At 41.4% G+C, this 16606-nt stretch overlaps 1 protein-coding gene across 6 annotated transcripts in view; it reads right to left on the reverse strand.

Annotated features, from left to right (window-relative positions):
- The window catches only part of UBN2 (ubinuclein 2), a 92926-nt gene extending 80127 nt beyond the window's left edge, over positions 1 to 12799 (reverse strand). For 4 of the 6 annotated variants that reach the window (XM_040471822.1, XM_040471824.1, XM_040471825.1 and 1 more), the window contains exons 1-2: positions 12099 to 12798; positions 6389 to 6481 (exon numbers count right to left, since the gene is read on the reverse strand). In XM_040471822.1, the coding sequence (XP_040327756.1) occupies positions 6389 to 6481; positions 12099 to 12569 (564 nt within the window). In that variant the 5' untranslated portion in view covers positions 12570 to 12798. Of the gene's footprint in view, positions 1 to 6388; positions 6482 to 12098 lie in introns of all 6 variants that reach the window. The other 2 variants (XM_040471826.1, XM_040471823.1) reach the window with 2 other exon arrangements.
- Between the last annotated feature and the right edge of the window lie 3807 nt (positions 12800 to 16606).

Raw genomic sequence — 16606 nt, forward strand, 5'->3', positions numbered from 1 at the left:
TTTTTTTTAAAAATAAAAAAGAAATGCTAATAGGGGCGCCTGGGTGGCGCAGTCGGTTAAGCGTCCGACTTCAGCCAGGTCACGATCTCGCGGTCCGTGAGTTCGAGCCCCGCGTCGGGCTCTGGGCTGATGGCTCAGAGCCTGGAGCCTGTTTCCGATTCTGTGTCTCCCTCTCTCTCTGCCCCTCCCCCGTTCATGCTCTGTCTCTCTCTGTCTCAAAAATAAATAAACGTTGAAAAAAAAAATTAAAAAAAAAAAAAAAAAAAAAGAAATGCTAATAAATGTTTGGCTGAATACATGTCTTCCTATTCAGAGAGTCATTCAGATTCAAAGAGCTGAGCAGCTGAGCCCCTGCAAGGCACCAGATATTATGCTAAGCACTTCCATTTAGATTATTGAATTTATATCCAATTCTAGGATACCATGATCTTTCAAGATGGCTAGGGTAACAGTGAGAAAAACCACTAAAAGAAATCTTCCAACCACCACAGGTTTTCCTATGCCCTCGAAGGCTCAGAGAACAAGTCTATACCCATCAAAGCGAACCTAATTCACTGATGTAGAGTGTATACAGCCTCAGAAAAAGCATACACAATCTAGAAACCATCTAAAAACTGAGTTAGAAATTCAGGATATTCAGGAAACTAGGACATTTAGCCTAAACATTTGGAGCCTTAAAATTGAGAATGAGGAAAGGAGCACAAACCTCTTTCAATTGTATCCTGCTTTCTTCCTATAGTAACCAACAAGAAAAATTTGGAACCTATGGAGAAGTATCAAAGGTTGGACTTAGCTATTTAATAAGATTTATATACAACAACCAATTTAGTATGCTCTAAGTAAAATTAAGCACTGAACAGTTACATTCCTCTTTTCCCAAGAAAACATGTAGCAATTAATGCTGAACATTCATTGTTACATTACCTAAAAGGTAACAGGACACAGGCAATTAAAAACAGGACAGAATAGAGGGAAAAAACAAACCATTTGATACAGGGTACTCGGTCTACAATTTTATAAGTCCTATAATTTCTGTTACTGCTTTTCAACTACTAAAATTGTCTCCATCCCTTCCCCCAAGCAACTGCTGCAAGACAAAGGACACATCCTGAACTCCACCTTCTCAGTCCTTTTCCCTCAAGTGGCAGCCAGCTCCACTTCACACAGCTCCTTTCCAGCACAAGGAACCGCCACACACACATACTCCAGACCACAAGAAGCCCAAAAACTTGCCTCAGCCCTCCACCACACCACTCAATTTGTCACTAACGTTGCTTATAGACCCAGCCACCACTCAATGCATCTTATTATTCCCCCGTATCGTGGAAACCCCCAACTGAGTTTAACTTGCTCCGTTCTCTGAAACTTCCTACAAATGCATTCTCCTCCACAACGGAAATGGCAGGCCCTCCCACCTGTACCACCAACCACCCAGCTCACAGAAGACAAGGTGCAAATGTGAAAGTACGTGGACTGATAAGTTAAATAAATTAGAAAAAAAGAAAGAGTGAAGCAAGTATACCAAGTCTCCAGCTAGGGCCTGAGAGCTGGATACGGCCCACAGATGTATTGTTTAGTCTAGTAGGTGTTTTAACTAGAAGCCAATATTTAAGAAATATTAGAGGAAAATCCAGACTTCAGCCTTCTTTTGAGAAATGTAAAGATGTGACAACCCTAAGCCCAAGTCCCCACAAAGTAAGAAGGGCTGCAGCTGACAGGAGCTGTCCCCTATTTCAGACAACCGCCCACCTTTACTGTTCACCTGGCCTGCTTCGCTGATGGATCAGTGGGCATCTGAATTTGCTACAGGATACTAAAGGAACTATTGGACAGTAAACTACAGTCAATAAAGATCTTCAGTGATTAAGAGTGACCTTTTGTGAGAGCCTAGCACCGTACAACATATCTCCTCCCAGGTCGCTTTTGCCCAATGATTTTCTTAAAGGGTTCCAAATACTTTGTTGTGGTCTTTACGAAGACTGTAATAACTAACTGTCTGTAAGTGGTGATTGACCGTTTGGAGAATGACCAAAGATAAAGGCCATTTGGAACAGAATGCCTAAGCTAAAAGATCAAAATCAGTGGGGCAGTCAAATAATAGAGGTTAAAAATCCCATACACGTTTATATCAAAAAGAATTTATGACATGTGCAATAAGACGGAGCAGTTCTCCACGAGAGTGACATGTTTAAATAGTATTTCCTATTTAGATAGCACTTTAAATATTTGCAACATTAAAAATCTATTTTTTCATCTGACGCTGACAAAACCCCTGTGCTATAAATATAAAGTTGGCTAGACAGATCTTGTTTTCCCCTGACAGATACCAAAGCATAAAAAAGCCAAGAGGCTTCACTAAGGTCAGCTAGTTAACATGGTAAAGATAGGATGAGAATCCAACTGTGCTAACTCACAATCCTGTGCTCCTGCTGCTTCTTATCCACTCGATATCCTATGATGGGCAGAAAAGTTATTCCAGGGATTACAGACAAATGTGGTTTGACAGGAGACTGGAAGAATCCATTCAATGACTCTGCACCAAGGTCTCCAAAATTCCTTCCAGTTTCAAGAGTGGAACTGGCCTTTCTGCTCACTTTCAGATCCCCAGAGTCATTCACTTCCACAGGCACGGCTTGGTACTCGATTTGTGTGTCTATGTCTTGCCTTCCCAATTATTCTGAAAGTTTCTCCAAGAGAAAGCAACTATCATGCCCCTTTGTATGTCCAACGTAAATCCTCAAGTACTTTATCATTTATACACAAAATTTAACAAAAAAAGTGCATCTCTCGTTCTAAAAAGCAGAGAGCTAGAAGTAACCTTAAGTGACTTTCAGAAATAATGACAAGGACATCTAAATTATATGAAGGAAACAAAAGTTAGAAGGTAGCTAGTTTCATGTTTTATAAACCTCCAAATTAAGTCCTCGTTTTATCACCAAAAAAGTTTTTTTAAGGAAATTAAAAAAAAAAAAAGGAAATGTAACCTTGGTGGGTTAACATTTTGCAATATTTTACATATACTATTTAAGGCTTTTTACTTGAAATATAAATATACATATAACATATGCATAAATATAAATATACATACAGACATCCCAATTTGCTACCTCTCAACACCAAAAAAATCTTTGCTGTTTATTTTTTTTAATTTTTTGTTTATGTTTATCTTATTTTTGAGAGAGACAGAACATGAGCAGGGCAGGGGCAGAGAAAGAGGGAGACATGGAATCCAAAGCAGGCTCCAGGCTCTGAGCTGTCAGCACAGAGTCCAACTCAGGGCTCAAACCCACAGCCGTGAGATAATGAACTGAGCCAAAATCAGACGCTTAACCGACTGAACCTCCCAGGTGCCCCAAATCTTTGCTGTTTAGAAGTGATCTTTTGTGACAACCTGGGGCCTAGAGGTGGATAAATATCTTCTCCCATCACTTTCAACCTGATGATTTTCTTAATTAAAAGGGTCCAAATAATTTGTTAAAACATACATATTTAATACCCGTAATACTCATGGCACATAAAGGCCTCATAGGGTAGGACATTTTAAATCTCTACTTAGAAAGGAAGTACGAGGGGTGCCTAGGTGGTGCAGTTGGTTAAGCATCCAACTCTTTTTTTTTTTTTATTTTTTTTTTTCAATGTTTATTTATTTTTGGGACAGAGAGAGACAGAGCATGAACGGGGGAGGGTCAGAGAGAGAGGGAGACACAGAATCGGAAACAGGCTCCAGCTCCAAACCATCAGCCCAGAGCCCGACGCGGGGCTCGAACTCACGGACCACGAGATCGTGACCTGGCTGAAGTCGGACGCTTAACCGACTGCGCCACCCAGGCGCCCCAAGCATCCAACTCTTGATCTCAGCCCAGGTCATGATCTCGCAGTTCGTGGGTTCGAGCCCCGCACTGGGCTCTGCGCTGATGGTGTAGATCCTGCTTGGGATTCTGTCTCTCCCTCTCTCTGCCCCTCCCCTGCTTGTGCTCTCTCTCTCTCAAAATAAATAAATAAACTAAAAAAGAAAAAAAATTTTTTAAAGAAAGGAAATAAGAGAGTAAGTAGCCACAATAAAAATCTAGAGAAGAAATATAGCCTATTAATTTGAATTATAACAAGAGTAATATTTTATCCCTGCATAATTACAGCACCTGGATATAACCCAGTTATTTGGAACTTGATTTTACACATCAACCACCTTCTTCAGAATATTGGTTTTTCCATGGCAAGTACTATCCAAGGGCTCCCCAATAAGATTGAATGCTAACTCTGAAGCAGTACATCATACACTGAGTCACAATACTTATAGGATCGTATGCTAGGAATTCTTCCATTTGCAAAGGGCAATTCTAATTCTTAGTTCTATAACCTATGGAAAAAATAGGCACTCCAATGTAGTATTAGAGGAATGGAAACTGGTAACTTAGAAACCGGTAATTTGGTTAATATATACCCAAACTAAATAAATAAATGCATATGTCTTTTGACCTAAAAATTCCACTTCTAGGAATCTGCCCAACAGATAAACTTGCAACTCTGTGAAATACCACACGACTAAGTAATTTACTGTAGCACTATTTACAACAGCAAATTTTTGGAAACAATTTAAATCATCTGGGGACTGGTTAAATAAACTGTGATATGTCCATACAATGGAATACCACGCAACCCTAAAAGAGAGGGAGAGAGAGAGAGAGAGAGAGAGAGAGAGAGAGAAGAAAGTTCTCTTTGTATTGATATGAAAAAATCTCCAAGTTAGAGTAAATGAAAAAAACAAAGAACAGAAGGACCCCCCCCCAAAACATTATGCGCCTCTGGGAGGTGAGATTATGTGGGTGAACAAAAGAATGAAAGATTTTTCACTCTATACTTTTTGAGTTCTGAACCATGTAAATATATTGTCTGGTTAAAACATTAAATTTAACCAATGTATCAACTTGCATACAAAAGCCATAGGGGGTGCCTGGGTGGCTCATCAGTAGAGCATCTGACTCCTGATTTTGGTTCAGGTCATGATCCCAGGAAGGTGGGATCAAGCCCAGCAGGGAGCCTGCTTAGGATTCATTCATTCTCCCATTCTCTCTCTCTGTCTCTCTCTCCCCCTATGCCCCTCTCCTGTGCTAGCACTCTCTCTCACAGAAAAAAAAAAAAAAAAAAATCATTGGGGCACCTGGCTGGCTCAGTCAGTAAACCATGGGACTCTTGATCTCAGGGTCATGAATTCAAGTCCCACTTTGGGTACAGAGATTACTTAAAAATAAAAATCAAGCCATAGTACATCAGAATATATAATGAGAACACCGTATTTTAATTAAACACTACAGTTTACATAACAACTTTTGCTATTCTTTCCATCAAAACGCCCACCAGTCCATCCCCAAATTATTATATAATTACAGAATATAAAGCCAGAAGGAGCTTCAAAGAGTCTTCAAAAAAAGAAAACTGTGGCCCACAAAGGTTAAATAATCTCACCAAAGGACAATTTGTAGGTGGCAAAGTACGGCCTACAACCTGATCCACATCCCAAAGCATTCTCATACTTTTCCCTCACCCCAAATACATTCTTCATTAGCACAAGGAGCCAACTAGTGTCAACCAAGATCCTAGTTGAATCTGGGTAACATGAATGACAGGGCTAGCACCACCTGACCTCCTATCTCTGTGAGACAATTTTCAGTGCTTACAGGGGAACTCGAAAGGGGTCTTGCTTTTCATGGGTTATGTTTTAGCAAAGTGCCATGAAGTCAAGTCACAGGATAAACATCAGGAGTGAGGAGGGGAGAGGGCTTTCCTACAAACCCAGTTACTAGAAAACTTGAGGAAAATGTTAAGCAACTTCACAATCAGGTCATTAGAATTTATTTTTACATTAAAACCAATACCAATCTATTCATGGCACAGAATTTAAAATGTACATGAATGTTTAAGGTAAACAAGAGACTTTCAAAGAAATTTCATGCTGCTTCTGACTGATTCTGATCCCCAGGGCCTAGAAGTACACACATTCATTCTCTTAAAGTCTAAAGAGGCATGAAAACTTGAGACATACTACACCAAGGGAATTAAAGTGGTCTTCTCAATGGCAGTGGAAAGACAAAGGATCAGAGCTAGACACACATGGATGGATATGTAGCTTAGTTCCTGCCACTGTGTGATCTTGAGCTCAGAGCCTCAGTTTCTTCATGTGTAAAACGCACTCAGTATTACTTAGTATGTGGTGTTATTATAAGGATGGGAGAAAATATAAGTTAAACAAGGTACCTGGACTCTATAAGGAGTGCAATTTATAAGGGCAAAATAAGGTTTGCAGTGGGTATTATAAGCCCTCCCAACCAGTCACAGGAGGAAAAAAGGCCAACAGGGTAAACTGACCTAGTGAAGAGTATATTATACTCACATATTTCATTTCAAACTTCTTAGCCAACATTTCCACTTCTTGCCTCTCTTGCTGCTCGTCATTAAATGGGTCTTCTGTGTGAATGGGCTTCTTCTGATTCAAAGAAAATGGGAAAAGAAATAAAAGTATTAGTACTGCTTCAACCAGAGGCAAATACATCCTTAAATTTAATGAGAGTCAAAATTTCCAAATATTAACAAATGAGTTAGAAGCATTAAAAGAAACCAGAAAGAAATGTTCATCTGTAGCAAAATAACACTTGCAGTTTTAATGGATTCTTACACATTCTCAAGTTTTTCGGTGAACAGCTCAACAATTCAACTTGTGTCCTCCTACAGAATGATCTATGGCCACCATGTCCAAAATAAAAAGGCCAAAAATCCCCCAAGAAAATTAGATAAAAACAAAAATCCCACTTATAACTCTAGTTTGAGATCTTCCCAACAAAGATAACTGCTTTGGTCAGGAAATGCTTCTCAAAGGATCACCTGGTTATTCATCAGTGTCACCGCTGATTCACCTGCCCTGAGCTGTCACTAGAGTATCTGTAGCTGCTATAGCCTTCTGCTGAGGCCGGGCATCAACACCTCTACCTACATCACCTACTTTTGTTTGTTTAATTTTTTTTAACGTTTATTTATTTTTGAGAGAGACAGACAGAGCGGGAGCATGGGGAGGGGCAGAGAGAGGGGGAGACACAGAATCCAAAGCAGGCTCCAGGCTCTGAGCTGTCAGCACAGAGCCCGACGTGGGGCTCGAACCCACGAACCGCGAGATCATGACCTGAGCCGAAGTCCGACGCTCCACCAACTGAGCCACCCAGGTGCCCCATCACCTACTTGTTATCAATGGATAGTCATTCAGGGAATACATACTACTTGCAAACAAAGCTAGAAAAGTGAAGTAGATGCAAATAGATTACATTACCATGGCCTCCTTCTAGCAGGGAAGAATCAAAGTTTATTATAATACATGGTTTTTAAAAAACCACACAAACAGCTCGGATCCCACATTTGCCATCCATTTACCGAAACAAACAAAAACATAAATCACATCCTTTACTCAGGTTTACTATTTTAGCAGGCACATTTCATATATATATAGTTTTTCAGCCCAAAAAAGGGGAAACAAGGAGCTGCATATGCGTCAAAATTCTACTTGTACCCAATTATGAACAACTGACTAGAAAGTTAATTTTTTTAAAAAGGAAGGCTAGGTATTTTTACTGAGGTAGTATTTTCAGGAATTAAAGATAAAGTATATTACAACTGAAATATTGGATACAGATTCAGCTGAATCTGAAGAAAAAAATTCAGCAGGGACAAAGGTCTGCACACTTTGGAACAGAGATATTTCATCCTGGGTATAAAGGCTGAGGTTTGAGCAGTCTAAAAACATGACAGAAAAATATGAACAGAATTCATACAAAACAATTCATCAGACCTAGGGTATAAGAATAAAAGGATGCTCTTAAAGCTTAAAGAAGTAATCTTAGAATCAACTTGTAAAATTATCTACTGCAATAAGTAATATATTTACAGAATCCTTTATCCCAGTAGGAGTTACCTGTGGAAAAAATACATATGACCTGAAAGGAATAATTAAACCAGCAGGAAGAGACTGATAATGAAATAAGAAATATGAAGCATGTCCAGGATACAGCCCTAACCTGAGCCTAAGGACAGAGAGCAACCACCATGACTGCCATTATGAACTTATGCTTCAAGTCACTGTGAAGTCTAAACACGAGGTCTTCCAGTTGGTCTGACCCGTTTTATATGTGAAATATAAACACACGGACATATATTTTTAATAAGAATCACCTTATGTGCCATTTTATAAGATTTTGTGTAGACTTCATAGAGACATCAAAAATAAATCTCTTACTCTTGACAGTCTGTAAAAATAAATTTAAGAAAACTGACTCACTCTCCTTTCACAGTTAAGAAATCAACCCCTACCCACAATCAAGGCTCTAAGTAAGCTTTATGGTTTCCGATGGAAAAAAAGATTTGAAAATCAGTAAATATCAAAATTATGAGCTACCCACAGGCATAAACATTATAATAATTTTGTCCTTTGATGTTAACTCATTAACACCATTTTCGGATCTTTCACGTTACCGAAAATATGCACTATGACAATGGGATACCATAGAATTCTGTAAAAGTATAACCATATTAACACCATAATCATTTTTTTCCTTTTTTAAGTTTATTTTATCCATTTTGAGAGAGGGAGAGAGAGAGAGGGAGGGAGGGAGAGAGAGAGAGAGAGAGAGCGAGCATGGGGTGGGGGTGGGGCAGAAAGGGGGAGAGAGGGAGGGAGGGGGAGGGAGGGAGCCAGAGGGGGAAGGAGGGAGAGGGAGAAGGAGAGAGAGAGACACCCAAGCAGGCTCCACCTGTCAGCACTGACCCAATGTGGGGCTCGAACCCCACCAACCGTGAGATCATGACCCAACCAGAAATCAAGAGTCGGACGCTTGACCAACTAGCCACCCAGGCACCCCTCTTTTTCTATTTATACTAAATGTTCAATTAATCACATTCACAAATGGATGCTCTAGTTAACTGATTCCCTGGTTTACTAAAAGTTAAACAAAAATTACTTGCATAGCAATTACTGCCAGAACTTATATTAAACTGTACTATTTCCCTTTAGCCAGAAATGGTGAACACATTAATCTCTGAGGACAGAGGCAATTGTCATGCCTCAGTCATCATCCCGAACCACCTCAATCAGGGCTTAGCAGTCCACAGAGATAACAAGGTAAGGGTTTAGCTAACCTGCGTCCTTGTAACCTAACAAGAAGGGATTTTGTTTTTCATATTTTGCCAACATACACTCATTTAACTGCGCTTTGCCTCATTAATAAAAAATAATATGCAACAATTCTGTTTGCATTCGGTTAATCAGGGTTTCACTATTCATTTTGTATCTATGAAGGGGAATGATTTAAATGTATCCCGATAAAGATGGTATCCACATGCGACACAGATTGATACCTACACCTATTAACTAAAATCTTATTCAGTGATAGATGGCTATTTCAAAATTTAGAATCTTTTTTAATTTTACACAATGTCTTTTCCTTGCCTTTCTACCCAAACTCTGCTACACAGTAAGTTTTTCAATTACAAAAACTCAACATTAAAACTATTTTGAAAAGATTCTAACATCCTTAAAAATAACTGGACTCTCCCTGAGGGAAGAAAAACCAAATTTGGGAATCACTGCTTTGCAGATCAATTCTGTTGGTTTCATTTTGCTTTTTCTGTTGGTTTCTATTGCTAGGATTTCCTTTCATGGAAATATGACAACCTCATTTACAGAAATGTTTCCTACAATTCCTTTAAAAATATGTTATTGGGAGTTATCATAGGTAAATCTGGCAAATCTTGGTTGCAAAGGTGCATTGTATAAACCATGGGGGTTTTTTTGTTCAGAATACAACAAATGATACATGGCTGAATATACAAGAAAAAGTGACCAATATATCCCAAAATTGAGAGCATAAACAGAAAAACTAAACTGAATTATTCATCTTTCTCCTATTACATGAAACTAGTAATTCTGATATTATCAGGTTAACAAACAAGGTAGGGGGTCAAAATTAACTTTTTTTGGTCGTAATTAAAAGATAAATATCTACTATTACTTTATCATGGAATGAATATCACAGCATTAAGAGGATCAGAACAAATCCCTATTTCTACTATAACTCTCATTTTAGTTCATTTTGTCAGGATCCTCTAAATTTTTTTAAACTATACAATTTTAAGAAGTTTTGTTTCATTAACAAGTGGTACTAGTATGGAAAGAAATACTAACAAAATTACATACAAGCACTTTGCATTTGCGTTCTCATTTGCAAAGTGGGGACAATGGTTCCTACCTCAAGGAGCTCTGCTGGACTGATTCCATAAGCCATACACCTTACTCGGACCTGTGTCTAGCACGCACATAGGAAGAATTCAGTAAATATTAGCTACTATAATGTATTTTTACCCAAATATGATGCTTTTCATCTGTAATGTATGAAGTAGATGAGGGAGTCAAACAGCAAACTTACTTAGATGAGAAGATCAAATACAATTTACTTGAAAAATGCTCCAATCCAGTATTTTCAAAATTATTTTGGAAAAAAGAAACATCAAATTTATAAAAAGGAGGGGTACTAAAGTGAGTCTGAAGGACAAAATGTTATGTGGACATGGCCAATATGATCTCTACCCTTGCCAATTCATTTAGGTTGCAAACATTTAAAATGATTTGACCTAGGGGCACCTGTGTGGCTCAGTCAGTTAAGCGTCTGACTTCAGCTCAGGTCATGATCTCGTGGCTCATGAGTCCAAGCCCCGTATTGGGCGCTGTGCTGCCAGCTCAGAGCCTGGAGCCTTCTTCAGATTCTGTGTCTCCCTCTCTCTGCCCCTTCTTCCCCTGCTCATGCTCTGTTTCTCTTTCTCTCTCAAAAATAAACATGAAAAAAATAATAATAAAGTGATTTGACCACACAACAATATTTACAAATAATGATCAAAAGATTCATTGGCCTTAAAATAAACAAAATCAAGTGACATTAATACATTTTTAAACTAAAGAGTCATTCATCTCAACTATAAAGATAGTTGAGGACAAAAACAAAACAAATGACTTCTTGAGTCCATTAGATCTGTACTGAAACAAACCTAATAAAGAGCATAATCTCTAAACGACAGAGGAAATTGTTCTTACTGCTTTTACTCTATCATTTCCCTTTCTAGTTTACTTCTAAAGATCACCAAAACCTACAATAAAGATTACAATTAGCAACAAACCTCTCTCCTATCTTCGTTGTTCACCAGTTCCATCAAAGGCATACCTATGGATTTTCAACAGTTTCTAAAAATTCAAAGCTAAGATGTTTTTCATTGTTCTCCAAAAATCACCATGGCCAATACACCATCCTCCAACGCGGACCTATAAACTAATGATAAACACTCAAATAAAAGTATGATGGTAGGCGCCAAAGACACCTTCCCATTCAATTACACTAAGAACAAACTATACAGAAAACAAAGCTAAATAGGTTTACCAATAGCAACATGAGAGAGGAAAATAAGTAACCAAATAACCCACTTCTTCATTCCTAGAGCGGAATCCTTAGTCTGAAATTTTTCAGATTACTTTCAAATCCCCTTCAATTAAGAGAAATACCCAACGTTCGCAAGCACACCTCAGAGCCAAACATAAGAGTGAAGAGGACGATGTCGAGGGGTTACACTATCTCTGGGCTTCCGACCGGGGGGCGTGTCCCCCAAGGTTTTCTCTTCCTTTCTACTGGAATGACTGACTGCTGGAGCTCCGCAAGGAAAACCCAACCACGTAACTTGCAGAGCTCCCAGATTTTGCATGGGGAGCAGAAAGGAACATAAATTCTGAGGTCCCGAAAGCTGCAGAGGAAAACCGGCTCCGAGCGGCATTCTGAGCAGGCGAGCGGGGGGGGGGGGGGGGGGCGGCGGAGCCGGGTGGGAGCCTTGGCCAACCCTGGGGAGCAGGGGAAAGCAGCACCGACCACTCGTCCACCCTCTCGGCCCCTGCCCCCGCCAGCCCACCCTCCCAGGCGACCCGAGACGCGCAAAGTGGGCGTCGGAAGGTGCCAACCACTGGGAGAGGCGGACGCGTCCTGAGACTCCCAGGGTCTGGGGGGTGAGGGAGGAATCTTCTGTACCCGTTGTTCTCCGCACAGCAGCAGCTCCGGGTAACTGAACTCCACGCAGCTCTCGTCGGTGGGATCCTTGAGCACCAGCTCCAGGCGCACCGTCTCCCTCGGCGGCCTCTGCTGCGGCTCGGCCCGGGAAGCCGTCTCCCGCGGCGGGGGCGGCTGCAAGTGCAGCTGAGGGAGCGGCGGCGGCGGCGGCTCGGGCCGCGGGGGCTCGCGCTGCAGCGACATGGGCGGCTCGGCGCGGCTGACCTCGCGCTGGGGGAGCGGCTTCTCCCGCGGCGGGGGCTGCACGTCCGACCGGGGGGCAGCCTCCCGCGGGGCCGGCTGCTCCGCCCGGGCCGGCTCGCGGTATGGCTGCGGCTCCAGCCGGGGGGGCTCGCGAGGGTACTCGGGCTCGCGTTCGGCCCCCGGGTAGTCGGCCTCGCGCCGCCTCACCGGTGACAGGCTAATAAACGCTACTCTGCGTGGCTCCGCCATCCCCACTGTTCTGGCCCTGTGCCTTCGCTCGAGCCGGCGCTCGGTTCTACGCCGAGTTGTTTGCCTGCCCGCCCTTCCTTTTGCTTTCCGTCGCTTTTCTTCCCTCCACCACCCTCAGTCGTCTCTGCCGACGCCACCGTGAGTGCGGACCGTGCCCCCTTCCCAGCCACTATGTTCTGATGGGCTCCACCGCCATCGCCAGGGTCGCCGCAGCCGCCATGTTGGATACCCCACATAAATAGAAGCAGGCCGCTGAGCGGGCGCATGCGCAGATAGGAGACGCTCGCGTCCACCGTCGTGGCTGCGGCTCAGTTTTCCTCTTTTCCTCCCAACAGTCTGGAGTCCAGACAGGTCAGCGGAAGTGACGTAGTGGCAGGGCCGGTTTCCTTGGAAACGGAGACGCCGTCTGCGCCCTTCCTAAAAGGGAGGGGTCTGGGGTTTCCCTAGCTTCCCGTTTGCACCCGGAAACCGGAGGCGCGCGTGGGGCTCAGCAAAGAGCCAGCGTCGGGATGCGCCTGGGTCTGACCTAATCATGGCGCTGGGTCCCGTCCGGCCCATTCCTCCGGCACTCGGCTCTAATGAGTTGGGGTTGTCAAGCTGGTTACTCGAGGCGGATACGGAGAAAGGGTTGAGGGACGCGAGGACCAGCTGCGGTGCCTGCCTGCCCAGCGCCCCGCTGCCCGAAATACCAAGGGAAGAAAGGAAATGGCTAATTCCAGCCGGACTCGCCCTGCGGCTTCCCTCCGCAGAGCGCAACACTGACTCCCACAGGCCTACCTTTCCTCGACCGACTGCTGTCGCCCGGCCACGGTGGGGATTGTGTGTGGCACGGTCGTAAAATGAGCAGTACCATTTTGCAATTGGGTAAATGAACAGTTCTGGGCTCGTCCACAAAGCCTAAACCGTTGAAATTAATAGAAAACTTCTCAGGAGGATTTGGTGGTATTTTAGAGAACGTACTCTCTGCAAGTGGAATGCTAAATGACCCATTTCGGGGTGGAGGGGAGCCTTGTTTGGGAACGCCTTGTAGGCACACGTGTGATAAACTAATTGGAATCCAGATTTAAAAGGATGAGAGTTACTGTCCATTTTAATCCACGAACCAGAAAGCAAATTTGAGGCCCTCCCCCCTCCAAATCCTGAAGAGAATTCACGCCTTCTGTTAAATCCATTAACTGGATTAACAATGTTACCACGAATTCGCGACCGTTTCATTGAGTCAGTATGATGTCTTAGACACTCAGTATTTTCCTACAGAGTAAGTTGTATGGTAACTCATATCCAGTAGCCTCCACAGCTTAGCTCAGACAGCAAACTGGCGGTCTGTGGGCTGAATCGTTCTGCAGGCGTGTGACTCTTCCAACGTAATCTTCCAACTTCTAACGTACTGAGTGTTTTTCTAACTTCTCACAACTCCCAGTGAGAAATAGATTCTACACTGAAACCCAGTATACGCACAGATACATAGCTGAAATACAGGTTTCACAGAACTTACCTTATGGTGTAAAATAAAGAACAAAATTAATACAGCATAAATATGTTTTATAATACAATGTACAAACCGATCAATATAAATAGCACAGATGATTTAATTTAATGCTGTGGACATCCTTGCCTGTTCATAGGTTTATTTCAGTCCACAATGCATGAGGGTAATGCTGCACGTTCATCTCGGCTACCATTGAGCCTGATCTGTAACTTTATTTTTCAAATGAGTCAAAACTGAATTTCTTAGTTCATATACATAGGTATTGTGAATAGTAATGTGAATCCACTTTCTTTGCAGTAAATTCTTTCATCTTAATCCAACATAATGATTAATTTCATGTATGGCAATCATTTTTCTGTGTAAATGAGGTACTAATCCCCAATAATTTATTCTCCTCATAGACATCAACTTTAATAAAATTATTTAAGGTTTTGAAGACCAAATGAATCTTCTATACACTTGTTTTCATTTAATATTTCAAGTTATCTTCTGTTTTTAGTTTTTAATAATTTTTATATCTTTATGTTTTCCTGATTATATTTGTTGTCCCATCACTTGCAATTCCATTATAAATTGTATAGTTTTTTTTTTTTAGTGACTTAAATGCTATTTCCTAGTGGTGAATATATTTTTCTCCATACAGACAATAACTCCTCTATAAAATTGTCTTGCTACACATATCTGGCATAAAAGTATTATATAATTTGCAATATTAGTACTCTCATCTAGTTGGACTGTTACTGCATAAGAATCATTGATTCTTCTCAAGGTTCTGTGATAATTGAGTTGATATTGTGTTATTTCCAGGAAGTATATCTTTGAACTTACCAGCTTGTTTGCCACCAAAAACATATGCACCAACATATTGGATGAAGCAGCTTTTTAGCACTTAGCACTAAACCATTTTTCTTTTGCCACAGCTAAACGCAAAGATTGTGTTCCTCATTAATATTTGTGAAGCAACTGATAATTGTGCCAATAACTTTATGCCCTTTTCCTTAAGAACATCTTTTTGGGGCTTATTGACAAGTTGATCATGCTGTATTTTCAAATGTCCTTTTACTTTTGAAGGTATTATTAAGCTTTCTTTGCAGGAAATGTATTATCTTTTCTTCTTTGAAATGTAAAGTCTGTTTTCTGATTATTAGAATAACATATTTTTCTCAATATTTTCACTGCACATCCAAATCTAACAGCTAAACTTGAACATGGGGGCGCCTGGGTGTCTCCGTCAACTGAGCCTCCAACTCCTGATTTTGGCTTGGGTCTTGATCTCAGGATTCGTCGGATTGAGCCCTGTGTCAGCCTCTGTGCTAAGAGCACTGAGCCTGCTTGGAATTCTCTCTCTCCTCTCTCTCTCTCTCTCTCTCTCTCTCTCTGCCCCTCCCCTGCTCTTGCTCACTCTCAAAGCAAATAAATAAGCTTTTTAAATAAATAAATAATTTTTAAAAATTTAAAAAATAAACTTGAACACAACTTCTGTATTTTTCTTTCTTTTTTTTTTCTTTTTTTGAGAGAGAGAGGGTGAAAGTGAGCGAGGGGCAGAGAGAGAGAGAGAGGGAAAGAGAGAGTCCCACAAGGGACAGAGAGAGAGAAAGAGAAGCGGGGCCCACCCGAAGTGGGGCTCGAGCTCACCAACCGTGAGATGATGCCTGAGCCAAGGTCAGATGCTTAACTGACTGAGCCACCCAGGTACCTCTATATTTCTCACATTATTATTTCTTCTAATAACAAAGAAACTTCTTTGAGAACAACTGATACCAACTCGATTAATAAATAGTACACATTCACGATGTGTATCACACACACACACACACACACACACACACACACACACATCATACGTGATGACACCCCTTGCTCCAAAAACAGACTTTAAGTTCTTCATTGACACTCAATTGAAAATTCTGGTTTTCCTATCAGCAAGTAAAATTTCTCCTGTACTTCACTGCATAAATCACAGGCTGTGATAGGTAAAATTAGGCTCTACACTGTTATCTGTACAATAAATTAACCCAGGAATTCCAATGAGGTAACTGTTTATCTACCAGCTTCCCCTCCTGCACTCCAGCCTTGAATAATCCAGGATTAGTGTGGCCACTGGAACTTTCGATTCAATTAAGTGCTGCTGTAGCCTAGTTCATTTTTTAAAAATGCTGCCTGTGACCCTCAAAATTGATTTCACAGTCTTCTAACTGGTTGCGATCACCGGTTTGAAACCGATAGTCACCTTAGCAACCACCTTATTAGAACGTGAATAGATGAGGAAAATTTAATTTTCTTACTTTTGGGATGTTTTAGGAGCAGAACATGGGTACCGATGCTTTTCCTTGGGAATTTGGGAAATCCTAAATACTCTTGTTCAGTAGTAAGGGCCTTTGAGGAGGCCAGGAAGAGGTCAAAGTCAATTCCTCTTTTTTTTTTTTTTTAATGCTTATTTATTTTTGAGAGAGAGAACTCAAACAGCAGAAGGGCAGAGATAGAGAGGGAGATAAGGAATCCCAAGCAGTCTCCGCAGTTTCAGCACAGAGCCCATCGTGGGGCTCAA

The sequence above is a fragment of the Herpailurus yagouaroundi genome, unplaced genomic scaffold (assembly GCF_014898765.1).
Source record: "Herpailurus yagouaroundi ecotype Mexico unplaced genomic scaffold, PumYag 100, whole genome shotgun sequence".
In the NCBI taxonomy this organism is placed as follows: domain Eukaryota; kingdom Metazoa; phylum Chordata; class Mammalia; order Carnivora; family Felidae; genus Herpailurus; species Herpailurus yagouaroundi.